Genomic DNA, 22,680 nt, shown 5'->3' with positions numbered 1-22,680 from the left:
AATTGGTGTCGCATATGTCATTCGCTTTTACATTAGTGGTACTGAGAGCAGTGTGCTCCGAGAGAAGTATCTACATACAGAGGAGCGGAAGGAAAAGCAACTGGCATATACAGGGTTAAAGAGAGCTTGCTAGATTGCTAGGAATCTTAGGAATGAATTCACCATCAGAACTCTACATTCCATTGAATCTATATTCCAACAAAGGTCTCATCCTCAAATAAAACAGATCAAAGAGAATGCCAATGTGTATAGACCCTTTTTAGTTTATTGTTCCTACTTCATTTTAGAATGTCTACAGACTACTCACACCTTGTCCATCTTCCTTAAAAATAAGATTCCACAGTTTCTTTAGTGGCCTACTAATATAACACCAGATAAGGAAGTGACCCTTCATCCATCCATCCATCCATCCATCATTCAGCACTTATTTATTTAGACACCATGGTGGATACTGCAGTGAACAACACAGTCCTTGCCGTCTTAGATTATATCTTAGCGAATGCAAACACTGAGCGCCTAATTGTAATCATGATGACTAGTTAAAAAAGAGAAATAAATGTAGAAGCCTAGGACAGTGCATAAAACTCAGTACTTACTGAGTCTGAGCGTCAGAGAAAAGTTTTCCTGCTAAAACCAGAACAATAAGTAGGATTATGTGTTTTGAAAAATGCTGACAGAAGGACAAATTTTAAGTGTTACCACATAAACTTAAATGTGGCCCCAAAAATCAATTCTCAGGAATATTAAAACCAATACATTGTGATATAATAAAAAAATCTAGATGTGTCTGAGGGAAAATAAGTTACGATATTCATTGATTTTCTTTGTCGAGTTGGTCTGGCTAGAACCCTCGTGGTAGTTAACATCTAGAAGTGGAAAGAAATGTTACTTTGGATATTTGGGGTAACTAGATTTAAAATTTCCACACGAATTTATAGTCTGTTTTTGTTTGTTTCTCTCCCTTAAGTTTAGATAACATACTTTCATGCTTTAAGATTTTATTTACAAAGTATACCCAGAAAATAGTTTTAAAACTGTTAAAAGAAATGATATCTCTGGGTTCTTTTCCAAACATTCATGAGTACTCTATTAACCTATTTTGAAGATATTCTTAAACCACGTGTTTCCATATGTCAGAAGTTGTTTGGAGACAGAGATCATGTCTCTCTGCATTTGATAACCAAACAGGTTGGCCCATCCAATTTCCATTATTGAGTTGGGCCTAGAAGTGGAAAGAACGTTACTTTGAGATCTTTCCATTGGACGTTTTAAGCACACATCATACAGCAGGGGTCCCCAAGCCCTGGGCCGTGGGCTTGTGCCAGTCTGGGGCCTGTTAGGAGCCGGGCCCCCCAGCAGGAGGTGAGCGGCGGGCGAGCGAGTGAAGCTTCACCTGCCGCTCCCCGTTGCTCCCCGTCACTTGCGTTACCACCTGAACCATCCCCCCCCCCCCCCCCACCCCATCCATGGAAGAATTGTCTTGCACGAAACCCAGCCCTGCTGCCAAAAAGGTTGGGGACTGCTGTCATACGGTGAATCAAAGAACAATTATATTTTTTAGCTAGAGCCACTTCTGTATAGTACTAATTTGTTTTGGGAGAAAATCTTCAGTGTTTTTAAAGAGAAGAACTTCCAGTCTTTTCCTGAGCCGTTGGATTTCATCACTGGTGACTTATCCAGGTTTCCGAAGAAGCTCGTCCTAACGCTTCTCTCCCGGTGGCTTTCTCCATCCGCGAGGCTGGCGTGGCGTTGGCGGGCTCTCTCCTGGGCTTGTCTTTTCTCCCTAAAGCTTTAGCCACAGGCCGATCCTTTCGGTCTGCTCCTCTGCTAGTGAGCTCTTTCTCCCCTTTATTGCTTTCCTTTCCTGGGGCTGTAGAAGGGTCCCCGAGGCTCCCTACAATATTACTGCATGTAAAGCTGGGACATGAGGCCCTTGGCTCTGAGAAAAAAAGATGTTACAAGTGCTTTTGCATCTTGCAGATTTTTATTTGTTTTTCCCAGGCATTGCCTTTCAATTATTTCCAGTATCACAGTCAATTTAATTCCATTAAACTTAGCAAGAATCGAATATCCCTCCTAAACACTGAATTCACAGAGAAGAGTATGACATAATCTTTACCACAATGATCTTATGTGGGAAAAAATGATGTCAGATTTGAATATCACATTACAATATATTTTTAGCATGCTGTTCATAAGTCCAGAGCCTCAAAGCAGGAAGATTTGAGTCTCTAATCCCACCTCTGTCACTCACTAGCTATTTGAGCTTGAGCAGGGTACTTAACCTCCGTGAAACTGGGTTTCCTCATCGGTATAAACAAGATTAGTAAAAGTAGAGCTCTTCGGGATATTTAATAAAATAATTATTAAAGGACCTGCTATATAGTGCAGGGAACTATTTTCAATATCTTGTAATAACCTATAATGGAAAAGAATCTGAAAAAGAATAGATATATATGTATAACTGAATCACTTTGCTGTATACCTGAAACTAACACAACATGGTAAATTAACTATACTTCAATTTTTTAATGGTTAAAAAAAGAAAAAAATAATTACTGTGCCTATAAAAATGTAAGTGCTCAGTTGATTTTAGGGATATTATTATTCCTTGTGACAACCTAGTAAACCAAATATCATTATCCACAGTTTTTAGAAAGAAAAACCTTAGGCCCAGAGGTCAGTGACCTGTCTAGCGTTAAAGCCAGTCAGTGTTTAAACAGGGACCGTGATCCAGGTCTTTTTATTTTGAGTCCAGAACTTTGTTCCACTATATCATAGGGCATTGTCTCTCATAAGATTTAAGAACTTACAGGTGATGCATTGACAGGAGAATAAGAAAGATGGAATGACAAACTGGGATATATATTCCCTTTTGAATTATTATTCTGTTATATCAGATCATGTCACATGAGGAAGATCTCAGTAGATGTTCCTATGTCATGACACCTGTCAACACTTCTTTCACAAATAAAGAACGGTTTTGCTGGCAATAATTTCTATGTAATTTTAATAACATAGTTTACAGTTTACTCTGTTTATTCTTAGTGATGCCTTCTGTTTGTACTGATTTTTCCTTTAAGGTAATACTGTAAAAATTTCATTTTAAAATAAATGTAAAGTTTTAAGTCAGTAATCTCAAGGAAAACTAAATTAAATATATAAATATAACAATATTTATTTATAAAATAACAATACCATAGAAGGTTCACAATTATATAATAAAGGTGATAAGCACATTAAAAAAGTGCATAGGGATCACTGCTGAGTGGACCGAAAATGCTGTAGGTCTTTACCATTGGGTCTTTTAATTTCATTCTGGATCCTTAATCTTTTCATTACCTACATTTGTAGTTTTAACAAGCTAGCTTCATGATGTAGTTTGTGAGCCTATGTGAGTTACATAGAATTTGTACATAAAACCTAACCATATTATTTCAGTCATTTCAAATCACAAATTTTACCAGCATTTTCTATTTTTAGCGTAAAGCTCTTGTTAGATGTGTTTTACTTCCTCAAAGAAATTCCTTATGGTCTCGGAAAAGAATCACATATAGAGAAGCAATACATGTTGAAAGTGGGAAAGCGGGTCATTTATTTTTTAGGAAAGGAGCCCGAGACCACCACATACAGAAGCCAGTGGACAGCAAGCACAGTCTCCAGGAGATCACAGGTGACCTCCTCTGTATGTTGCTTTGAAATAAATTTCCACAAATGCTTCATAAATATCCATTAGTTATAGTTAATTATAGTTAACGGAGGAAAACTGTTCTCCAAGTGAGCCCTGATGAATGGGGAGCACCTCGGACGCTAGCTTCCTAAGATCTTTTCCAACCCTGCCTGATGAGATGCGATGGTCCAGGCAGACTGATGGGATGTGTTGAATTTACCGCTACGTATGAGGTACCAGAAGTGGTGACATGGACTCCGCGTCACTCTGCTTTCACAGGCAACAGAACTTGATAGGGCGACACTGACTAAATCTTTGTTGATGAATATGAATGCTGAACGACACACTACTTGAGCTGGTTGCGCCTGGATTCCTGGAGGGTCATTGATTTTGTTAAAAGTTGTTGCTTGATAACCATACGCATGCGTGCTGACGCGCGCGCACACACACTCACAATTCATATTCTCTCTTTCAAATGTGACTTCTCGGGGAGAGTGGACTATTATGAAAGGGATGTTTTGAAGGGAATGTTTTTCTGGATTTTGCCATAGTTTAGTATAGCAACCTTCCTCTAAGAGTCTCCATATACCTAATAGTTGGATCTTTTAATAATGATGATTAAAGTGTCTTAAAATTTAAAAGAGTTGTAATTTTCAGGTCTATTCCACTTTTTCCAAAAGGTCAAAACAAGTCAAGGAAAAATTGTATGCTTAAGTAGGTCATTAACATCCATATACGTTTGTTGCATAAAAGTAGGATATAGGTCTTAAATAACCTTTTTGGAAGAAAGGAATGCAGATGAAAATTGAGTCAGTACATCTACAACAAGCCTTTGAACAATGAGCAGGTCCATGGGGTTTCAATCCAATGGTGAAGCTGCTAATAGCTGTCACTAGTGAATCCTCTGTTACAAGCATTTCGTCATAACAAACTCAGTATTTTGGCAAGCAGGGAATAGTCTATAAATCATGTAAATGATTTCATTCTGTATTTTGAATGTTCTTGGAATAGGTCCTCTTACCATATTCTTTGACGTTGACAGCTGTTACCTCCAAGATTCTCTAGCTTATTGATAGTGACTGGCCCCTTTGGGCAGTTAATCATGATGGTGAACACTTTATTCTTTCCGTTCGTTTGGAGAAGGAATGCTTCTCTCATTCAGAGAACAGAACCTGAAAACAAGAGGAAACTAATGAAACACTAGGAAAACAATCTGTTTGATAAATCCCGACTTAATTCCCTTGGTGACAGAAACAGCGGCTTGATTTTCATAAGCCTCTGTCAGCTTCAGCGCTGGCTGTCAGGGCAGCTGGAATTGCTGTTTACTAAGCAGCGTCTTTAAACGTATTACACTGAATCTACGTAGTAAAGAAAGAAAATGGCAATGAAATTTAAAAGTAGAATTTTTTAATATTGTCATTTTTAAAAGAACAGGAGTCTAATATTCTGGCAGAAACACATCTACGGAGCTGAATCACTGTCCAGGCTCATCAAGACATTTTGATAGCCGTGATTCTACTTTCCCATGAATGACAATGCCAGGAAAGGATAGAAAGGAAAAGGACGCAGTACAGAAATATAAACTATCAGCAGGCATTCCTTACTTCCCTTTCCCCCAAAACACTGTTACTTCATAAAGCCTGTGAATTGCAGTATGTCATCTTATAATGCTCAGAGAACCTTGCTACATCAAGTGTTAGTTCCTTTGAATATCAAAATATCCTATAGGTGGAATAATTCCTTTTTTAATGATAATTTGAGCACATATTAATATGAAAGCGTTCAAAAGAAGTATTGACTTTAAAATAACCATATTTGGGTCAACAAGGTATAGACTGTTGAAATAATATTAGCCTTAAAACTTAATAACAGGGCTTCTCTGGTGGCGCAGTGGTTGAGAGTCCGCCTGCCGATGCAGGGGACACGGGTTCGTGCCCCGGTCCGGGAAGATCCCACGTGCCGCGAAGCGGCTGGGCCCGTGAGCCATGGCCGCTGAGCCTGCGCGTCCGGAGCCTGTGCTCCGCAACGGGAGAGGCCGCGGCAGTGAGAGGCCCACGTACCGCAAAAAAAAAAAAAAAGTTAATAACAAATAATAAGGGGTTCGAATGCCAAAATATTGCCTAACACATTCCATCAACATGTATATGAACACAGCAGGAAATCCGAAACAAAAGCTAATTTATGGAAAACTGTGTATTCCTAATGACAGTTTAGACCAGTAGGGGTCCAGGTTACAAACTGCAATCTTTACATGAGATGCTTTCATTTTACATTGAAAACTTGGCTGCATTGTGGAAGCATGTGTCAGATCAAATCATTGCCCTGTATTTAAGAGGACCCTTCTTATTTCTTCTGTAAAATATAATCATTGTATATGTGCATCATGTATATTTATGTATTCATGAAATTGAAACATAAAAAGATACCCAAGGAATCGTATGCATAAACTGATAGTTTGAGCCCATGCAATTTTACTTTATTTTAAAGTGAAAACAAAGGAGCGACGGCATTGGTATTCTAATATATTGATATCTTATTGATGCCAGATGTTTTTTTTCCTATGCTCAATGATTTAGCCTAAATATTTATTTATATTTTAAAATATTATATTGACATATCATACAATATAAATCTGGAAGAAACCTTTAAGATCGAGTGCAAGCTCTTCAGATTTTTGTATAAATAAGATATCTAAGCCTCAGAGAAGCCCAGGGACTTGCCAAGTTTCCACAACTAGTTAGAGCCAGAATTGAGACTTGGACCCAGGTCTCTTTTAATATAAGCTAAAGGCTCCACAAGATGCCACAGACAATCTATGTTGAAAACTGTGTTCTTAAATAAAAAAGATCAAATTCTGATTTTCTTTTCCTGCAGCTTCTGATAACATGTTCTTAACGATTCTTTCTCAGAAAGATAACTTTGCGGGGGGAAACGTACCATGGTGGTTGTGAGGTGAATTATAAGACGGGAAAGCTTTGGACCTTAGCTTGCTGAGATGAACTTTAAAGGTTTTGGAGGCTAACCCCAAGTGCACTGCAAACACTTCCAGGATATTTTTTAGCTTAGTTTTTCTTACCAGAATCTGGTTCTCATGTTATCCCATATTTTTTGTCTTTGTGATAATGTTTGCTTGATCTTGTAATATTAAACAGCATTTAGCCAATAATGGCAGGCCTGCTAAGAGCAGTATTTTAAGTTGCCAAAGCCTCAGAGTGTACCCTTCGGGGTTCTGGTGGCATAAGCTGGGTTCAGGGTTCTGATGGCAAGGGTGCTTGCTTCTGTGTTCGCTTCACAACATCCCCTGTAATTTGCTCCAAGGTTCTGGCAAATTGCTGGACCATGTCACCAGCTGTCACCACCCCTTCTTCCCATTCACGTTTGGCAGCATCTGGGACACAGGCATGCCAGTAGAAATAATAGTAGCTGTGATAACAACTTCAGTGGCATGGTCCCCAGAGACAAGATCAAACTCTGGCACCTTTTCTCTCAACAAGGAGCTAAAAATGGCACTGAATTTGCTCCTTGGTGATATATAATTTTCTTTAATTATACATTTTGGTTTCAAGTCTTTCAAGCTGGCTTTTAAGTATCAAACCAACATATATCGGTTAAAAACAATGGCATGCCCTTTTTCTGTGGCGAGGAGGTGAAATAGCTAGAATACCATGGATTCCTCTCATCTCCATCAGCCTTGAAAAATAAAAGGAATGGAAATTTCTCTCACTTGAATGGTCCTTGAGCCCGAAAGAAAATTTCTTCATAAAATTTCACTGGTAGATATTCACCATCATATTGTCTCAAAATTATTTCAGTTAGTGAGGTTTTTTAATTAACATTTATAGAAAAAAAAATAAAAGGTTACAGAACAAATGTTTTTGAATGACATAAGAAATATTTTAAACATCTTGAAATTGGTTACAATCTAAGAATAACAGGGGAAAAAAACTAAGAAGATGGGTGATAGTATAAAAGTATGCTCACAAATTTTGTAGATGACAAATGCCAGATACTACAGCTGATTTAAAAGGGTTCTGACTGGGAATCATCGTGGAAGTCCATGTTCTCCTGCCTTGAGAAAAGGGAGGAATTGCACTAGTGCCTTCTAAGACTGCTTCTGACTCACCAGTCTCAGATTCTCTGTTGTCACCCCTATTTCTCAGGAACCAAGCTACAGAGAGCCAGCCCTCTAAGAGCAACTCTAAGCAAAATATTGAAAAAGCTGAGTTACATATTAAAATTTCCCCATAACTATCTTCTCCCATTTTTCCACAGCTAACAGCCTGTACTTTTATTCCCTTCCCCCACAAACTCATCTTTTTCCCATCAAAGTACCTATGTTAACCCCCAGCTGCAACGATCCATTTCTGCTTCTCCTACAACCGCCCATTCCTCACACAGCAGAAGGTAAAAAATTTATTCACATATACGGTGGTATGTTTAAGGTACAATAATATAAAGTGTTATGGCAGTGTAGAATAGATACTAATTCCAGGAAGACTTCATAAATAAGTGTCATATGAACTAGACGTTAAGGAGTTAGTGAGATTTCGTCGGGCAGAGTTTGAGGGAGGCACCTTAGAAACCAGGAATTATGAGGAACACAGGCATGGAAGCAAGAAAATTAAGGGCATGATCTAAATGGTAGACCGGCAAATCTGGCGAGCTCACGGGGTCTGTGATCTCTTCGCACTGTGGCGCAACAGATCTCCAGAACTGTTTTCATCTTGCAAAACCGAAACTCCTTAAACGACAACTCCCCATCCCCCATCTGCAGCCCCTAGTAACCGCCCTTCCACTGGCTGCCCCTTTGAGTCTGACTGTTTTAGATGTGGCCCATGTAAATGGAATCAAACAGTATTTGTCTTTCTGTGGCTGGCTTCTTTCATTTAACATAATGTCCTCAAGGATCATCCATGTTACGGCAAGATTTCCTTCCTTTTTAAGACTGAATAATATTTCATTGTATATTTATATATATACACGACGTTTTCTTTATCCATCGTGCCATCATTGGACACGTGGGTCACTTCTGCCTCTTGACTGTTGTAAATAGTGCTGCTGTGAACATGGATGTGCGAATATCCCTTTGACACTCCTACTTTCAGCTCATTTTGAGAAATGGGATTCTGGATCATATGGTACTTCTAGTTTGAATTTCTTGCGGAGCTACGAAACTGTTTTCCATAGTAGTTGCACCATTTTACAACCTCACCAGCAGTGCACAGGGGTTCTAATTTCTTCACATCCTCACCCAGCCAAGTTATAACGTTTTTAAACTGCGAGTCCGTCTGGGAGGGCCGTGGGCTGATAGTCATTAACCCAATATGTGAATTTGTTTAATCATACTGCTTTCCTTCTGACACCTGAGATTTACACTAGTTTATTCTAGTTATCGGGGTGAGGGAGGGGCTGTAACAGGCTGTCATACTTGCCTCACCTGCAGCCTCGTAGGCAGGAATGCCTAGGCGCCTTATAGAGAAAAGCGCCTACAGAGAGGGTTTAGGGAAGGTAAAAACATACATTCTTCAGCCAAGCTATGTATCAGATGGCCTACTTTAAATAAAGTATTTAAGTATAATATGTAGTTAGAAAAGTATACAGAACATAAGTGAGCACACCAGTGAAACTACCTCCCAGACAGAGAAACCGAATGTTACCAGCTCTCCAGAAGCCACCAGGGGCTCTCCCAGTCATCACCTACCCCCTTCTCCCTAGAGAGAGTCACTCTGGGGGCTTTTACCTACTTTTGAAGCTTACACACATGGACTGTCAGTAGTCATGGTTTTCGTGAATGTGTTCCCTTGCTCGATGTTGTATTAGTGAGATTTTCCCACATCATTGCGTCTGGGATGGGTTCATTCATTTACGTTGCTGTGTGGAATTCCATTGTATGATTATTACTCTAATTTGTTTATCCATCTTACGGCCAGAAGACATCTGAGTTGCTTCCAGTTTGGGGCTATTGCAAATATTTCTGTGAACATTCTTGTTCATGCTTTTGGTGCCACGTGTATACATATTTCTTTTTTTTTAACTTGGAATGTGAATTACAGTTTATTAAAATTAGTGATATTGTTGGATTCAAATTTCTCATCATACTCTTTGATTTCCATTTGTCCTATTTGTTCTTTTTAAAAAATTTTTATTTTATTGGAGTATAGTTGCTCTACAGTGTTGTGGTAGTTTCTGCTGTACAGCAAAGTGAATCAGCCACATGTGTACATACATCCCCTCTTGCTTGGATTTCCTTCCCACTTAGGTCACCACAGAAGCAGTGAGTAGAGTTGCCTGTGCTATACAGTAGGTTCTCATTAGTTATCTATTTTATACATTGTAGTGTGTATATGTCCATCCCAATCTCCCAGTTCATCCCACCCACCCCCTTCCCCCCTTGGTGTCCATACGTTTGTTCTCTACATCTGTGTCTCTATTTCTGCTTTGCAAAAAAGTTCATCTGTACCATTTTTCTAGATTCCACGTATAAGCAATATTGTATGATATTTGTTTTTCTCTTTCTGACTTACTTCACTCTCTATGACAGTCTCTAGGTCTGTTCATGTCTCTGCAAGTGGCACTATTTCATTCCTTTTTATGGCTGAGGAGTATTCCATTGTATATATGAACCACATCTTCTTTATCCACTCCTCTGTCGATGGACACTTAGGTTCTTCCATGTCCTGGCTATTGTAAATAGTGCTGCAATGAACATTGGGGTGCATGTATCTTTGTGAGTTATGTTTTTCTCCAGGTATATGCCCAGTAGTGAGATTGCTGAGTCATATGGTAGTTCTATTTTTAGTTTTTTAAGGAACTTCCATACTGTTCTTTATAGTGGCTGTATCAATTTACATTCCCACCAACAGTGCAAGAGGGTTCCCTTTTCTCCACGCCCTCTCCAGCATTTATTGTTTGTAGATTTTTTGATGATGGCCATTCTGACCAATGTGAGGTGACACCTCATTGTAGTTTTGTATACATATCTCTGTTGGATATACAGGCAGACTTTTGTAGACACACTGGGGAGTTAACCACCATTCATAAGATTTTTTAATGTGGAGAAAATGTATTCCAATTCCCAGCAAGCAACTTACACATGATCTTGCAAAAATACAACCATTTATAGTTGGTAAACATCTTGTATTTAGAAGCCAGTTTTATCACGTGGACAACTTTTTATCATGTTTGCTACTGTCAAAAGAGAGATAAATTAACAATTTGTGTTCAATTGTTAAAAATTTCTTTGGGGCTTCCCTGGTGGCGCAGTGGTTGAGAGTCCGCCTGCCGATGCAGGGGACGCGGGTTCATGCCCCGGTCCGGGAAGATCCCACATGCCGCGGAGCGGCCGGGCCCGTGAGCCATGGCTGCTGAGTCTGTGCGTCCGGAGCCTGTGCTCCACAGCGGGAGAGGCCACAACAGTGAGAAGCCCGCGTACCACAAAAAAAAAAAAAAAAAAAAAAAAAATTTCTTTGATGTGAATGCTCAGTTTTGATTCAGGTTAAGTAGGAAAACAGCACAGTGCATAAAAAGGAATCCTGAAACGGGGTCAGGAGGTCTCGTGTCCTGAGTCCTCTTTATGCACTAACTTTAAAAGACACCGAGTGTGTCACTGATCCCCTCTCTGCCTGTGTTTCGTCCTCATACAACAAGGATAATGATCCTGTCACATGCTACCTTATTAGAAGATGATAGATATCAAGGCATTTGAAAATGTGAAAAACACACGGAACTGCTTAAATCTACATGAGTACTAATTTCTGTAACTTTAAAATACGCACCTATACAGCTTACTTGAAGACTCTCGGAGTCAACCAGAGTAGCCTGTTACTAATTGAATCGTCATCATATGGGTGTAGTTTTCCTTTGAGACAATATGCTATGTGGGAAAGTACTGTATAGAAGAATGGTGATTGGAATACACAAGTGTTACTGATTAACATCTTTCCCGCTCTCAACTCCAAATACTGTCTCTCTCTGCCTTTGGTTTCCTAGATATGGTAGAGAAGCATATCTCTAGCCTTTGACCCCCACAGAAGTTACATTCGACTCCTTCCTGTGTGGATTTTCACACTCCACTGCCCTCTGGTAGGATAGAGAGGTGTATCGTGCTGTGTATTCCCTTTATTACCAGAAGGTCTGGGTTTAAGGTCACGGTCCACTGCTTACTTGCTTGGAACCCTAAACTCTCAAAAAGTCTCAGTTTTTGCAGATTTAAAATGAAAAAAAAAAAAGTAACTGTTCAACGGAGCCTTTGTGAAGCTTAAATGAGATACCGGGTGAAAGAGAAGCACAGCACTTGACACATAGGTTGTGTTCAATGGATATTTTATTTTTTAAAAATATTGCATCCCAGTGCTCTAATACAAAGGACCCTGTCTGTGGCTGAGAGAATGCCTGGTGTGGCTGCCAGCCTGAACCTTCTCACCTAAGCCATTGCCCAGAGGGGTCCAGGGCTCAGCAGAGCACAGAGCTCCCCGCCTCTCCTTGGCACTCTTGCCACACCCTCCATCAGGTCCTGCGCAAACCAAGGATCCATTGTACCGTCATGAAGAGTGGCAGCAATGCCTTCTCATGGGTTCAAATCTGCTTTCCAGCCTGGGCATTAAAGAATTGGGATCATCCTTCTTTATTTACAGATGTTATTTTACTTCTCTAATTCTCCCTTTATTTGTCTGCCAAGAGAGCTCATGTAGTTTTATTATAGCAGCGTTCAGGAATTTCTGTAGCACTCTGACTTTGAGTTTGCTGCCTCCCCCCCCACCCCTCTCTCTCTCTCTGTGTGTTTGTCCTTGTCTCTCTCTGTCTCTCATTAACTTTGGAGTCAATCTCACCCTGTATTTACATAAAAATCTTAAGTTACACATAACAAGTGTCAAGAGCTTCACTCAACACCAAACACCAACGCTTTCAAAGTACATATTTCAAAACAGTGTTTAAGAAGATATAATATTTTTTGGTACAGCTCTCATTATACGACATCCTAAGTAGAACCAAAATCCCATTTTATTGAGATTTTCTGTAATAAAAAATACATAATAAAGCTGTTGCCCATCTGACAAAAAGTAAAATAGTTCTCCAGACACAAACATAACATAACTTTTTAACATTTGACGCCTGTGCCTGACCCCATGGACTGTCTCTCCTCTTCACAGTCTATTAAAAGCGATAATATGAGCAAATCTATCACCCAGGAAGACGTTCTGTGCTACATAAAAGCTCACAATGATGGTACGTTATTTTGTGTAGAAACTTTGACCCTTTTGCAATATTTATCATTGCTATGCCAGAGTATGCCCATCAAAACTTTTACTGTATGCGGACCTAGCACCCATTATTTTACTGAGAAATTGCTGAATTATCTGAAACCTTGAAAACTGTGTGAAGCGATACATTTTTAGAAAGCTTCTGACATTTTACCACTCAAACACTACATAATTTAATGCAAAATGACATAAGTTATACCTCTTTACAAGTTGACAGTTTGTATATTGGAGAATTCTATAACCTATATCTTAATCCTTGAAAAAAATCAGTCTTTAAAGGGAATTGCTGGAAAACTGTAATTTAAGCAGGGAGTTATGAGTATATACGTTTGCTACAAATTGTACAGAGTGGATACAGCTATGTTCCTATCTATGTTTAGTATGTTTCTTACTATAGGATGATTTTATATCAGGTATTGTTAACAGAAGAATGTGACACTGGTAATAGAATGTCACCAAGCTGTTGACGCTTTTAAAAAAGTCAATCAATTATATATAATGCTAGTGGACTTTTCACAAAACTACTTTTCATAGAGCATAACACTGACTAGTCATTAATTCATTATTAATAATATAACATTCCATTTTTAGGCATTTATGTATTTGTTTTATATTTAAATATTTTATATTTATTAATTTTTCCTTGAATTACTATACTTTTATCCACAACAGTATTGTGTGACATTTTAAAACCTTAGAAAATACAGTCTGTTTCTTTGACAGATACTTATCGAGATCTACTCGGTAGCAGATACTGTATAAGGCAAATGAGATACACAATATTGGGAGAGATGCTTCACCCAGTCACGGAGTGCTTTCCCAAGAAGTTGATACCGACCATCTGAGGGGAGAAGAGGTATTTTGCAGTGGGTGGAGAGCATTGCAGACAGAGGGGACTATTTATTGAGAGGTTCTATGGTCTGGTCAGGTGACTGCAAATGGTTAAGTAACCTGGAGTAGAGAACAAATAAATAAAAGACGTATATACTACGGACCGTCCTGCTAGGTGCCTTAACGTATACTGTCCAGAAAGTTTACATCAATTAAATAAGATAGGTTTATCCAGCCTCGTTTTGTAAGTAAACCTAATGTTTAACAATATTACATCATTTGGGACTTCCCTGGTGGTGCAGTGGTTAAGAATCCGCCTGCCAGTGCAGGGGAGATGGGTTCGATCTCTGGTCCGGGAAGTTCCCACATGCCACAGAGCAACTAAGCCCGTGCGCCACAACTACTGGGCCCATGTGCTGCAACTACTGAAGCCCACGCACCTAGAGCCCGTGCTCCGCAACAAGAGAAGCCACCTCAATGAGAAGCCCGCACACCGCAATGAAGAGAAGCCCCCGCTCGCCACAACTAGAGAAAGCCCACACGCAGCAACAATGACCCAATGCAGCCAAGGAAAGAAAAAAGTGCTCAAAGAAGACAAAAGCCAATCCAGAATTTTACACTAGTGAAAACATCTGTGAAGAATGAAAGTGAAATAAAGATATTTTCAGATAAAAGAAAAAAAAGTTATTAAAAAGAATTACATCATTTGTCTAAGGTTAAATCCTAGATTGAGGTTGAACCCAGATCTAACTACATCTAAAGCCTGTCCTCTTTACACTGTACTCCTTTAGTTTTGTTACTATGTATTGGATATTTAATGAGGGCTTGTTACTATATATTGGATATTTAATAAGGACTTTTTGTTACTATGTATTGGATATTTAATGAGGGCTTTCTACAGTGATTGTTATCATTCTGTCTCTAACAATACTTTTTAAACATGTCTTTCTCCACCTCTCTGGTAAATTCCAACATGTATAATGAAAATATACTGTCAAATAATGCTGAAAAATTCTCCTTCGTGATATAGTAATATGACAGTCACTGGGTTTCCCCATGGATACTTGGCCTTCCTTAGGGATTAATTCCTAAACTATATGCTATAGAGCACAAATGAATGTTAAGTGTTAATGGTTAATATGACAGTGATGATTATTCTAAATATTTTTAATAAATAATATATAAAATGATAAATTATATTACATTTCTCTTTATAATTATATGGTCTAGTTACCTATTTTCTAAGTATTTTACATCAAGAAAATTAGTAAACACATTTACAAATTTTGTATCAGTTTATAAGATTATCAAACCCACATCAGAAACTCTGTATGAAATCACCTGATACATATGCATGTTGCTTGATCTGTGCTCTTGCTGAATTGTAAGTCATAAATTCGAAGATTACTTATCTTAAATTTAGAACATTCGAATATTATTGTATTTTGTGCATCTGAATCCATTCTGAACATTTCAATGCACCAGATTCGTCTGTGGGACCAGTTGTTACCTTAATCCCAGAGAATAGCATCATATCTCTTGAGAACCTATAGATATTGCAACAAAGTGTTGTACATGTGCAAGTGGCCTGTGGTCATGTAAGTTTGGCAAGTACTGCTAGAGAGCATACTACCGCTTACTTAAATGATGGTGCAGAGTAGAACTGGAACAAAGCAGAACAAATAATGATTCGCTCCTAAGAATTTCCCGGTACCAATTAACTGAGTAATATCAAATCTTTCTCAAAGTGCTGCCATGTTCACTGAGGAGCTGTTTGTTTTCTAATTTCTATTATGCAATCGTCTTTGGTATTTCAGAACATGGAAATTGTAACTTTACATGTGACTCTTGTTACAAACATATATACCATGTGATATTGTAGCTAGAAGCAGCAGACCTTTCAACAACTTGCATTTTTTTACCCCCAGCAATGCATCTCTTTGGCCTCAACTGGCAGTTACAGCAGACTGAAAATGACACATTTGAGAATGGAAAAGTGAATTCTGATACCATGCCAACGAACACTGTATCGTTACCTTCTGGTGACAATGGTAAGAGAAAGAATTATGTGTCCTGTGTTTTTCTTTTAACATCTCTTTTCACATTTCATCTCTTTTAACATTATAAATAAAATAAATTTATTTTTACCCATGTAACATTCATCTTTATATGGGAGAAGGAAAAGGTTTCGGAATTACAAATGTTATCTTTTAATGAGTGACTTTTATTCACTTACTTGAAGGATTGGAAATTCGCATTTTTATTATAGGAATAACACAGTGCTCTGCCTTCTGAGTCGATGGCTAGGCTTTTCTGCATTTCCTTCCTGCGAGTGTGCATTTTGTTTTATTTTTAGTCTGTAAATAGATTATAATTCAGTGTATCATCTCATGTTACCTCGGGTATATTGAGCTTTCCTTGTTCAGCTAGTATGTGGAGTTGGAATACTATCTTCATTTTGTTTTAAAAGCTTTTACATACAAAACACATGAAAGGATTCTCATTTATTGACCTTTCCTCTGTTTGCCCTTTCTTTAAACCTTCAAAAGTTTACACTTTGAACTAACAGACTTTCAAATCAACTGGCTCTGAGTTTAAAAATGGAATTTAAGCGGTTAGAGAATGCTGTATTTCATTTTTTTCAGAAAAATATGTACATATGTAAGCATATTTATATCTGTCTATTATTTTTATATATGTGTATGTGCTTGTATGTATGTCTTGGCATTTGGCATCCTCTGACTTTTTGCAAAATGTCATAATACTTTATGTCTCAAAGCAACCAGATCAAGACACCTTTTCTGTCACGTGAGAAATACATCCTTTGCCTTTAAGCATTGCCCTGGCTCTTCTTCCTTTTCGTTTCTTCTTATCTGGTACCTTTGTTCTGCTTTGGCATCTCTTACGTTCATCCTCACGTGGCTAATTTCTTTGCGAGACTAGAAAGAAGCTGTAATATATTTATTTGTATTTATATATATGCTGCTATGTTACATGTACCCATTGGCTGTGACTAATGCTTTTACCATTTTTTTTGTTCTTTGCTTTCCCAGCTTCTGTTTTATTTTAACAATAATACTTTATGACACTCCTCTTCCTTCTTGGGGAGGCTGAGAGGTTTTATAAGACATTAGATTTTCATAGTAATAATAAATACCGCTACCCCACCCTTGTATGGAGTCTTTTGATACAAAGTGCTATACGTTCCAAAAAACTATAATCTGGTGGCTGATGACAGTGGCGGTGGAAGTCAGTGCACAGTGGATTAGAGAGGAGTGAAGAAAAGCTTACCTAATTAAAACTGTTGGTGGGAAATTTCAATTAAGTGAAATATAATTACTTTAAACAACTATTTAATTTTTTATGCACTGATAACACACACATGAACAGATCCATAACTACACAGAAATTAAGAGTATTTATTTCTGATTTATAGAGATTGCCATTTAGACTGGCTTTTAAAGTGGATCGTTCCCATGAAAATGGTCAGATGGCACTTGTTAACCACACATGTAGGGAACTCTTTTACAGACTGAAGAGAAAAATGCTTATTATAGACGTTTCGTCTATTTTACAACATCCTAGCCTTTTATTACGATCAGAATGAAAATAGAGTGTGGCTAATGAGTGTCACAGTCCTTGAAATGTGTGATATTGAGAAAGCTGTGGCTTCAGAGACCCTCCCACAGCCTCGGTGCTGGTCCTTGGGATTTTCTCTTCTATTTTACTGAATTTCCCATTTATCACAAATGCTAGCTGAAACTCACTCAGATAATTTCACAATTTACAAAGGATTGTGGGCCACAGTTTCAAAACCACGGCTCTGAAAGTCCACTTCCCTAAGAGGGACTGAAGTTCCCATGTGATCACAGAACGCATGGGGCGCAGTTGACAGGTGCCAGTGGAGCAACTGGAGCAACTGAGTCCCCTACATACAAACGAGCTCCGTTCCAAGAGCGCGTTCGTAACTCCAATTTGTTCGTAAGTCTAACAAAGTTAGCCTAGGTACCCAACTTACACAGTCGGCTACATAGTACCGTACTGTAATAGGTTTATAATACTTTTCACACAAATAATACATAAAAAAACAAATGCAAAAAATAAAGAACACATATTTCATCTTACAGGACAGTGCCTTGGAAAGTACAGTAGTCCAGTACAACAGCTGGCACACAGGGATTGGCATCCAGTGAACAGGCGAGAAGAGTTACTGCCTGGAGGAGGGAGAGGAGGTGGGAGATGGTAGAGCTGAGGGATGGTCAGCCATAGGGGACAGAGGGCGAGCTGCAGTGTCACTCACGCCTGACACTGATGGCACAGGTGCTGGTTCCTTGCTGGAACCAGATGCACGTCCGCATCTTTGAAAGTGCTCAACATGAAGGTTCATATGTAGGGGACGTACTGTATGCCTGTAAACGAAGGACCATCTTCCTAGCCTCCCACATAAGGAGGAGATGACAGATGCCCCAGAATGAGTTAGATATAGTGGAGAACGGATCCTGCAGCCTGCCAAGCGGACAGGGGCATTCGTAGGAATTTCTCTTTATGGAAAGAAGGCTATCTCGGGGCTCAGAGTTTGTCCAAAGTGTGACCTAAATAATAGTCTCATTGTTATCTTTATTATTTTTTCAGTAGCCCGAAAAACCCTAAATTGGTAAGGAATTCTTATTTTCGTTTTTCCAGGTAAAGGTTCTGGGTATGTATCTCTTAAATACTTATTTAAATACCGGAGTGCAGCAGGCAGGAGGGGACTGTATTTGCAAGAAGGGAGGTACCTTACAAACACTGCTTTTAAGCATCCCTGATGAACCGGCAGAGACCGTGCACCATCATCTACTACTTCAGTTTTATAAACTGTGCAGAGAACCAGATCACATCATCTCTAGAAACTCTAGGAGATTATAACCCTTAAGAAATTCTTGCAATTCTGAATGAAGCTCACTGGGAAAATTAACCGTGCTAAGCATGATGGGGAAATTACTTTGTGGCTTCTAGACGCAGTGCTCTTCTTTATGCAGCCCTGTTTTATTCTTATTTTATAAATACAATTCTAAGGAACAGTCATGGTGCTAACAATCATGGTGCTAAACTCCCTGCTCGCGTTTAAGTGAATACTGAACCAAAGCTTCTAAATGGTATTTAGTATTTAAAAGAAGAATTTCTATTACACGCCATGACTCTTTCCTGATTATTCCTAAGACGTTCTTTGACTACAGATTTTAGAGATGAGATGTCAAGTGTGAGGTCTCAGGCAAAACTGATGGAAGTGGGCAATGTGAATAAAGAGGCAAGGATGAAGTTTTTTAGTTCAAACACCAGTCTCTTTCCAGAAACTAAAATTATTCCGCTGGATCGAGGAATTCACTTAGCCTAATGTGCTGGAGAGCACCGCGCAGCCCTGTATTCAAATCCTAGCTCTTTCATCTGTTTACTCTGTAACCTTGAGTAAGTTACTCAACCTCTTTGAGCCTCAATTTCCTCCACGTAAAGAGGGAGTAATGCCTGTCTCTTGGCTGATCAGCTTCAACAGTCTGGCAGCCCTTCTGTGTTTCCCTTGCAGGCTCTCTCCCCACACGTCTCAACGGTTGTTTCCAACTCTCCTACTATCCTCGAAGCTTCAATCCCTCAGCAGATGACCTTGTGTTCTATTCAGCAAAAAAAACAGAGACCTTGATTTCCTGTAAACACAGCTCCATTCCTATGTGCATCTCGATCTGTCTTTCCATCCTTTTCTTACTAATTTTTCCAAGAGCGTTCTTGATCCCATTCTGTACTTCAGAATTTCCTCTCTCAACTGGCTGGCACCTTCCAATCAACATTTGAACATTCCCAAGTCTCTCAAGTCTTAAAAAAAAGAACCCTTGAGTCTGCCTCCTACCCCTGCCCTACCCCATCCTTCTCTTCTCCCCGTGTAGCCAGCCCTTCTGGAACACGGTGTGTACATTCGCCGTGAAGTCATGTCTTCACCTTCTACTTACTCCTGTGACAGTGTGGCTTCTTCAGGCTCCTTCCTCATGACAGTCCTCTGCCACCGTCACTCACAGACACGGATGTCTTCCCGACTTATCGGTTGTCCTGCCAATAACATCAGCTGATACTCGACGATCTTTATCACATTTGAGCTCTTGGTAGCATTCAGTAGGTAACCTATCACTCCTAATTGAAATATCCTTTTCCTTAGTTTCTGTGATACCGTTTCCACTTTCTCCCTGATCTTTTGGCAGTGATTTCTCAGTTCGTTTAGTTGACTCATCTTCCTCTACCCGATCCCCAAACATTGCCATCACTCAGAATATAATCTCTGGGTCCTTGGATCCATTCTCCCGACTTCATTTACGTTCCATGTGCTATGTGTTACGCCACATTCTTTGTGCTCCCAAATCAATAAGTGCAGCCTGGATCTCTCTGTCTTGGAGCTCCAGACATCAACTATGAAAAATCTATCCAAGTATCCTTAGAAAATCCCCTCTTGGGTGTATTCCAGGCATCTCAAACTCCATATGTCTAGAACCGAACCCAACAACCAATTTGGTTATCTACTACTGCCTAACAAGCCACATCAAAGTCCAGTGGCTTCAAAGAACAGTTTGTTATCATCTCTCATGGTTCTGTGGATTAACTGGGTAATTTTTGTTTTTTTGCTTGGGTCGCTCATGAAATTGCTTTCAGATGTTGCTTGGTCTGTTTGAAAACTCCACTAAACTGAAATTCAAGGTAGCCCACTCACAGGGCTAGCAGTTGATGCTGTCTGTCGACTGGAACGTCTAAACACAGCCTTCCACTTGGCTTGGGCTTCTCAGAGCACAAGTTCTGAAGAGGAGCGTCCCCAGAGGGAGCATTCCAAGAGACCCAGACAGAAGTTACAAGGCTTCTTATGACCTAGAGCATTGGACACTCCGGGATGTCACTTCCATCATATCTGCTTGGTCAAGAAAGTCAGTAAGATCAGCCCAGATTCGTGAGATGGAGAATTAAACCCCACTCTTGACTGGGGAAATGGTGGGGACACATTGCACAAGGACATGTGGGATGGGAGATGTTGTGGCCATCTTTGGAAAACACAACTAGCCCATCATGCTTCTTTCCAAATTTGCCTCTCTTTCTGTGTCAGGAAATGGCACATCATTCACCTAGTTACCTGGGCCAGAAGCTTAGGGTCATGCCTGACCTCTCCCGCGCTCACCTCCCCTGTGCAGTCATTCATCAAGTTCTGTCAGTTCTAACTCCAGAATACCTCCTGGATCCCATCAACTCTCACCTGGATTATAGAAGCCACCTTCTATCTGGGATGCATATCTCTAGACTTGCTCATCCGTTCTTCAGATCCAGATTTGAAATATCAGTACCCTACTTGACGCCCTTCAGCGATCTAGATTCTGGTCAAACGCCTTTAGAGGACGTAACAGCGTTCTCCACAATCTGGCTGTTTGTCACACCATACTATAGCATAGAAACAATAGAGCGGAGAGTTAAAGGCTATAGGGTCTTGAGCCAAACCACCTGGTTTCACATCCTACGATAATTCTGACCATTATTAATGCCTTTGATACTTGGGACAAGTTACTGTAAAGCATCTTTGTGCTTCAGCTTTCTCATCAATTAGAATGGTCTTGAATAGTCAATGTAAATACTTAAAATGGTGTACGGTACATAGTAAATGCTTGAAAAATGTTAGTGGTTACAACCATTACTATTTAATATGTGTCTTCTTTGCTAGAGTGTAAGGCACACTGTTTTTCCACCTCTCTGTTCAAAGCTGTCAGCACAGTTATAGGCATGTAATGGACGCTCAATAAGTATTGTCCAATGAGTGAATGAAAATAGGATGACTAAATGCTATAAAGTACGTAAAGGGCCCGACACGGTGCCTTGCATTAACTGTACACAGAGCAGATGTTGGTACAGCAGAGTGATTAAGGATTAAAGCTGTGCGCTTGCTGGGTGGCTTTAAGCCACTTCTTTAAGCCCTTCTTTAACCTCCTGTTTCTTCATAGGTAGTAGTGAGGTTAAAACCATTTAATGCATGTAGGGGGCCAAGCAGTGATTGGAACATGACAGGTAGGTTATACATGTCAGTAACTATTACTTCACTCTTTTTTCTGCAATTCAAGATTACGTACTTGTATTTGTAGCTCCTTAAATCGGCATCAAAATATCCTCTAAAGCAATGTTAGAAATACCTATCATTAGTTATTTATATTTTTAGTTATTTGGATTTTATGAAGAAATCTATTCCTTAATCCTCCTTTGAATGCATAGTATTCATTCATTCTGCATTTATTTATTGAGCATATAATATTATGTACCACGCACAGAGCATGGTTCTGAGAACATAGCAGTGAGAAAAAAAGACAGTCACATTTGTTGTTCCCAGAGTGTGTGAATTACTAGGCAAGACAGGATTCACGCAAGCTCTTGCAATGAATTAGAAAATGCACAATAAGGAAAAGTAGAGGATACCATGGCAGGACATTTCACACTAGCTTTATTGGAAAGAAGCAATAAGACAAATGCTGAAATTCAGCATAGGATAATTTGGGATAATGTAAGACAAAGTGTGCAGGCCATAAATTCTGGTTAGTGTAACTCTAGCAAATGACTTCTCCAATCAAAAAAAAAGAAAGAAAGAAAACTTCCAGTTTTAAAATAAATAAATCATGGGATATAATGTACAGCATGGTGACCATAGTTAACAAAACGTACCATATATTTGAAAGCTGTGAGAGAGTAGATCTTAAAAGTTCTCATCACACATGAAAAGAATGGTAACTATGTACGGTAGAGTTATCGTGGTGATCATTTCACAATATATACAAATAACGAGTCATGTTGTACGTCTGAAACTAATGTTGTACGTCAATTAAATCTCAACAACAAAAAACCTCCTTTTGTATGAGTACAGATTGAAAAACTACATAT

The 22,680-nt window shown here is 39.2% G+C and overlaps 1 protein-coding gene across 5 annotated transcripts in view; it reads left to right on the top strand.

The window, feature by feature from the left end:
* Positions 1-22,680, top strand: part of TENM3 (teneurin transmembrane protein 3) — a 454,793-nt gene that overhangs the window by 297,076 nt on the left and 135,037 nt on the right. For all 5 annotated transcript variants that reach the window (XM_032618480.1, XM_032618479.1, XM_032618478.1 and 2 more), the window contains one exon: positions 15,690-15,812. In XM_032618480.1, the coding sequence (XP_032474371.1) occupies positions 15,690-15,812 (123 nt within the window). The remainder of the gene's footprint in view (positions 1-15,689; positions 15,813-22,680) is intronic.

This window comes from Phocoena sinus, chromosome 21 (genome assembly GCF_008692025.1).
Source record: "Phocoena sinus isolate mPhoSin1 chromosome 21, mPhoSin1.pri, whole genome shotgun sequence".
Lineage (NCBI taxonomy): Eukaryota > Metazoa > Chordata > Mammalia > Artiodactyla > Phocoenidae > Phocoena > Phocoena sinus.
Note: the sequence above shows the minus strand (reverse complement) of the source record. Positions and strands in the feature narration are given on the sequence as shown.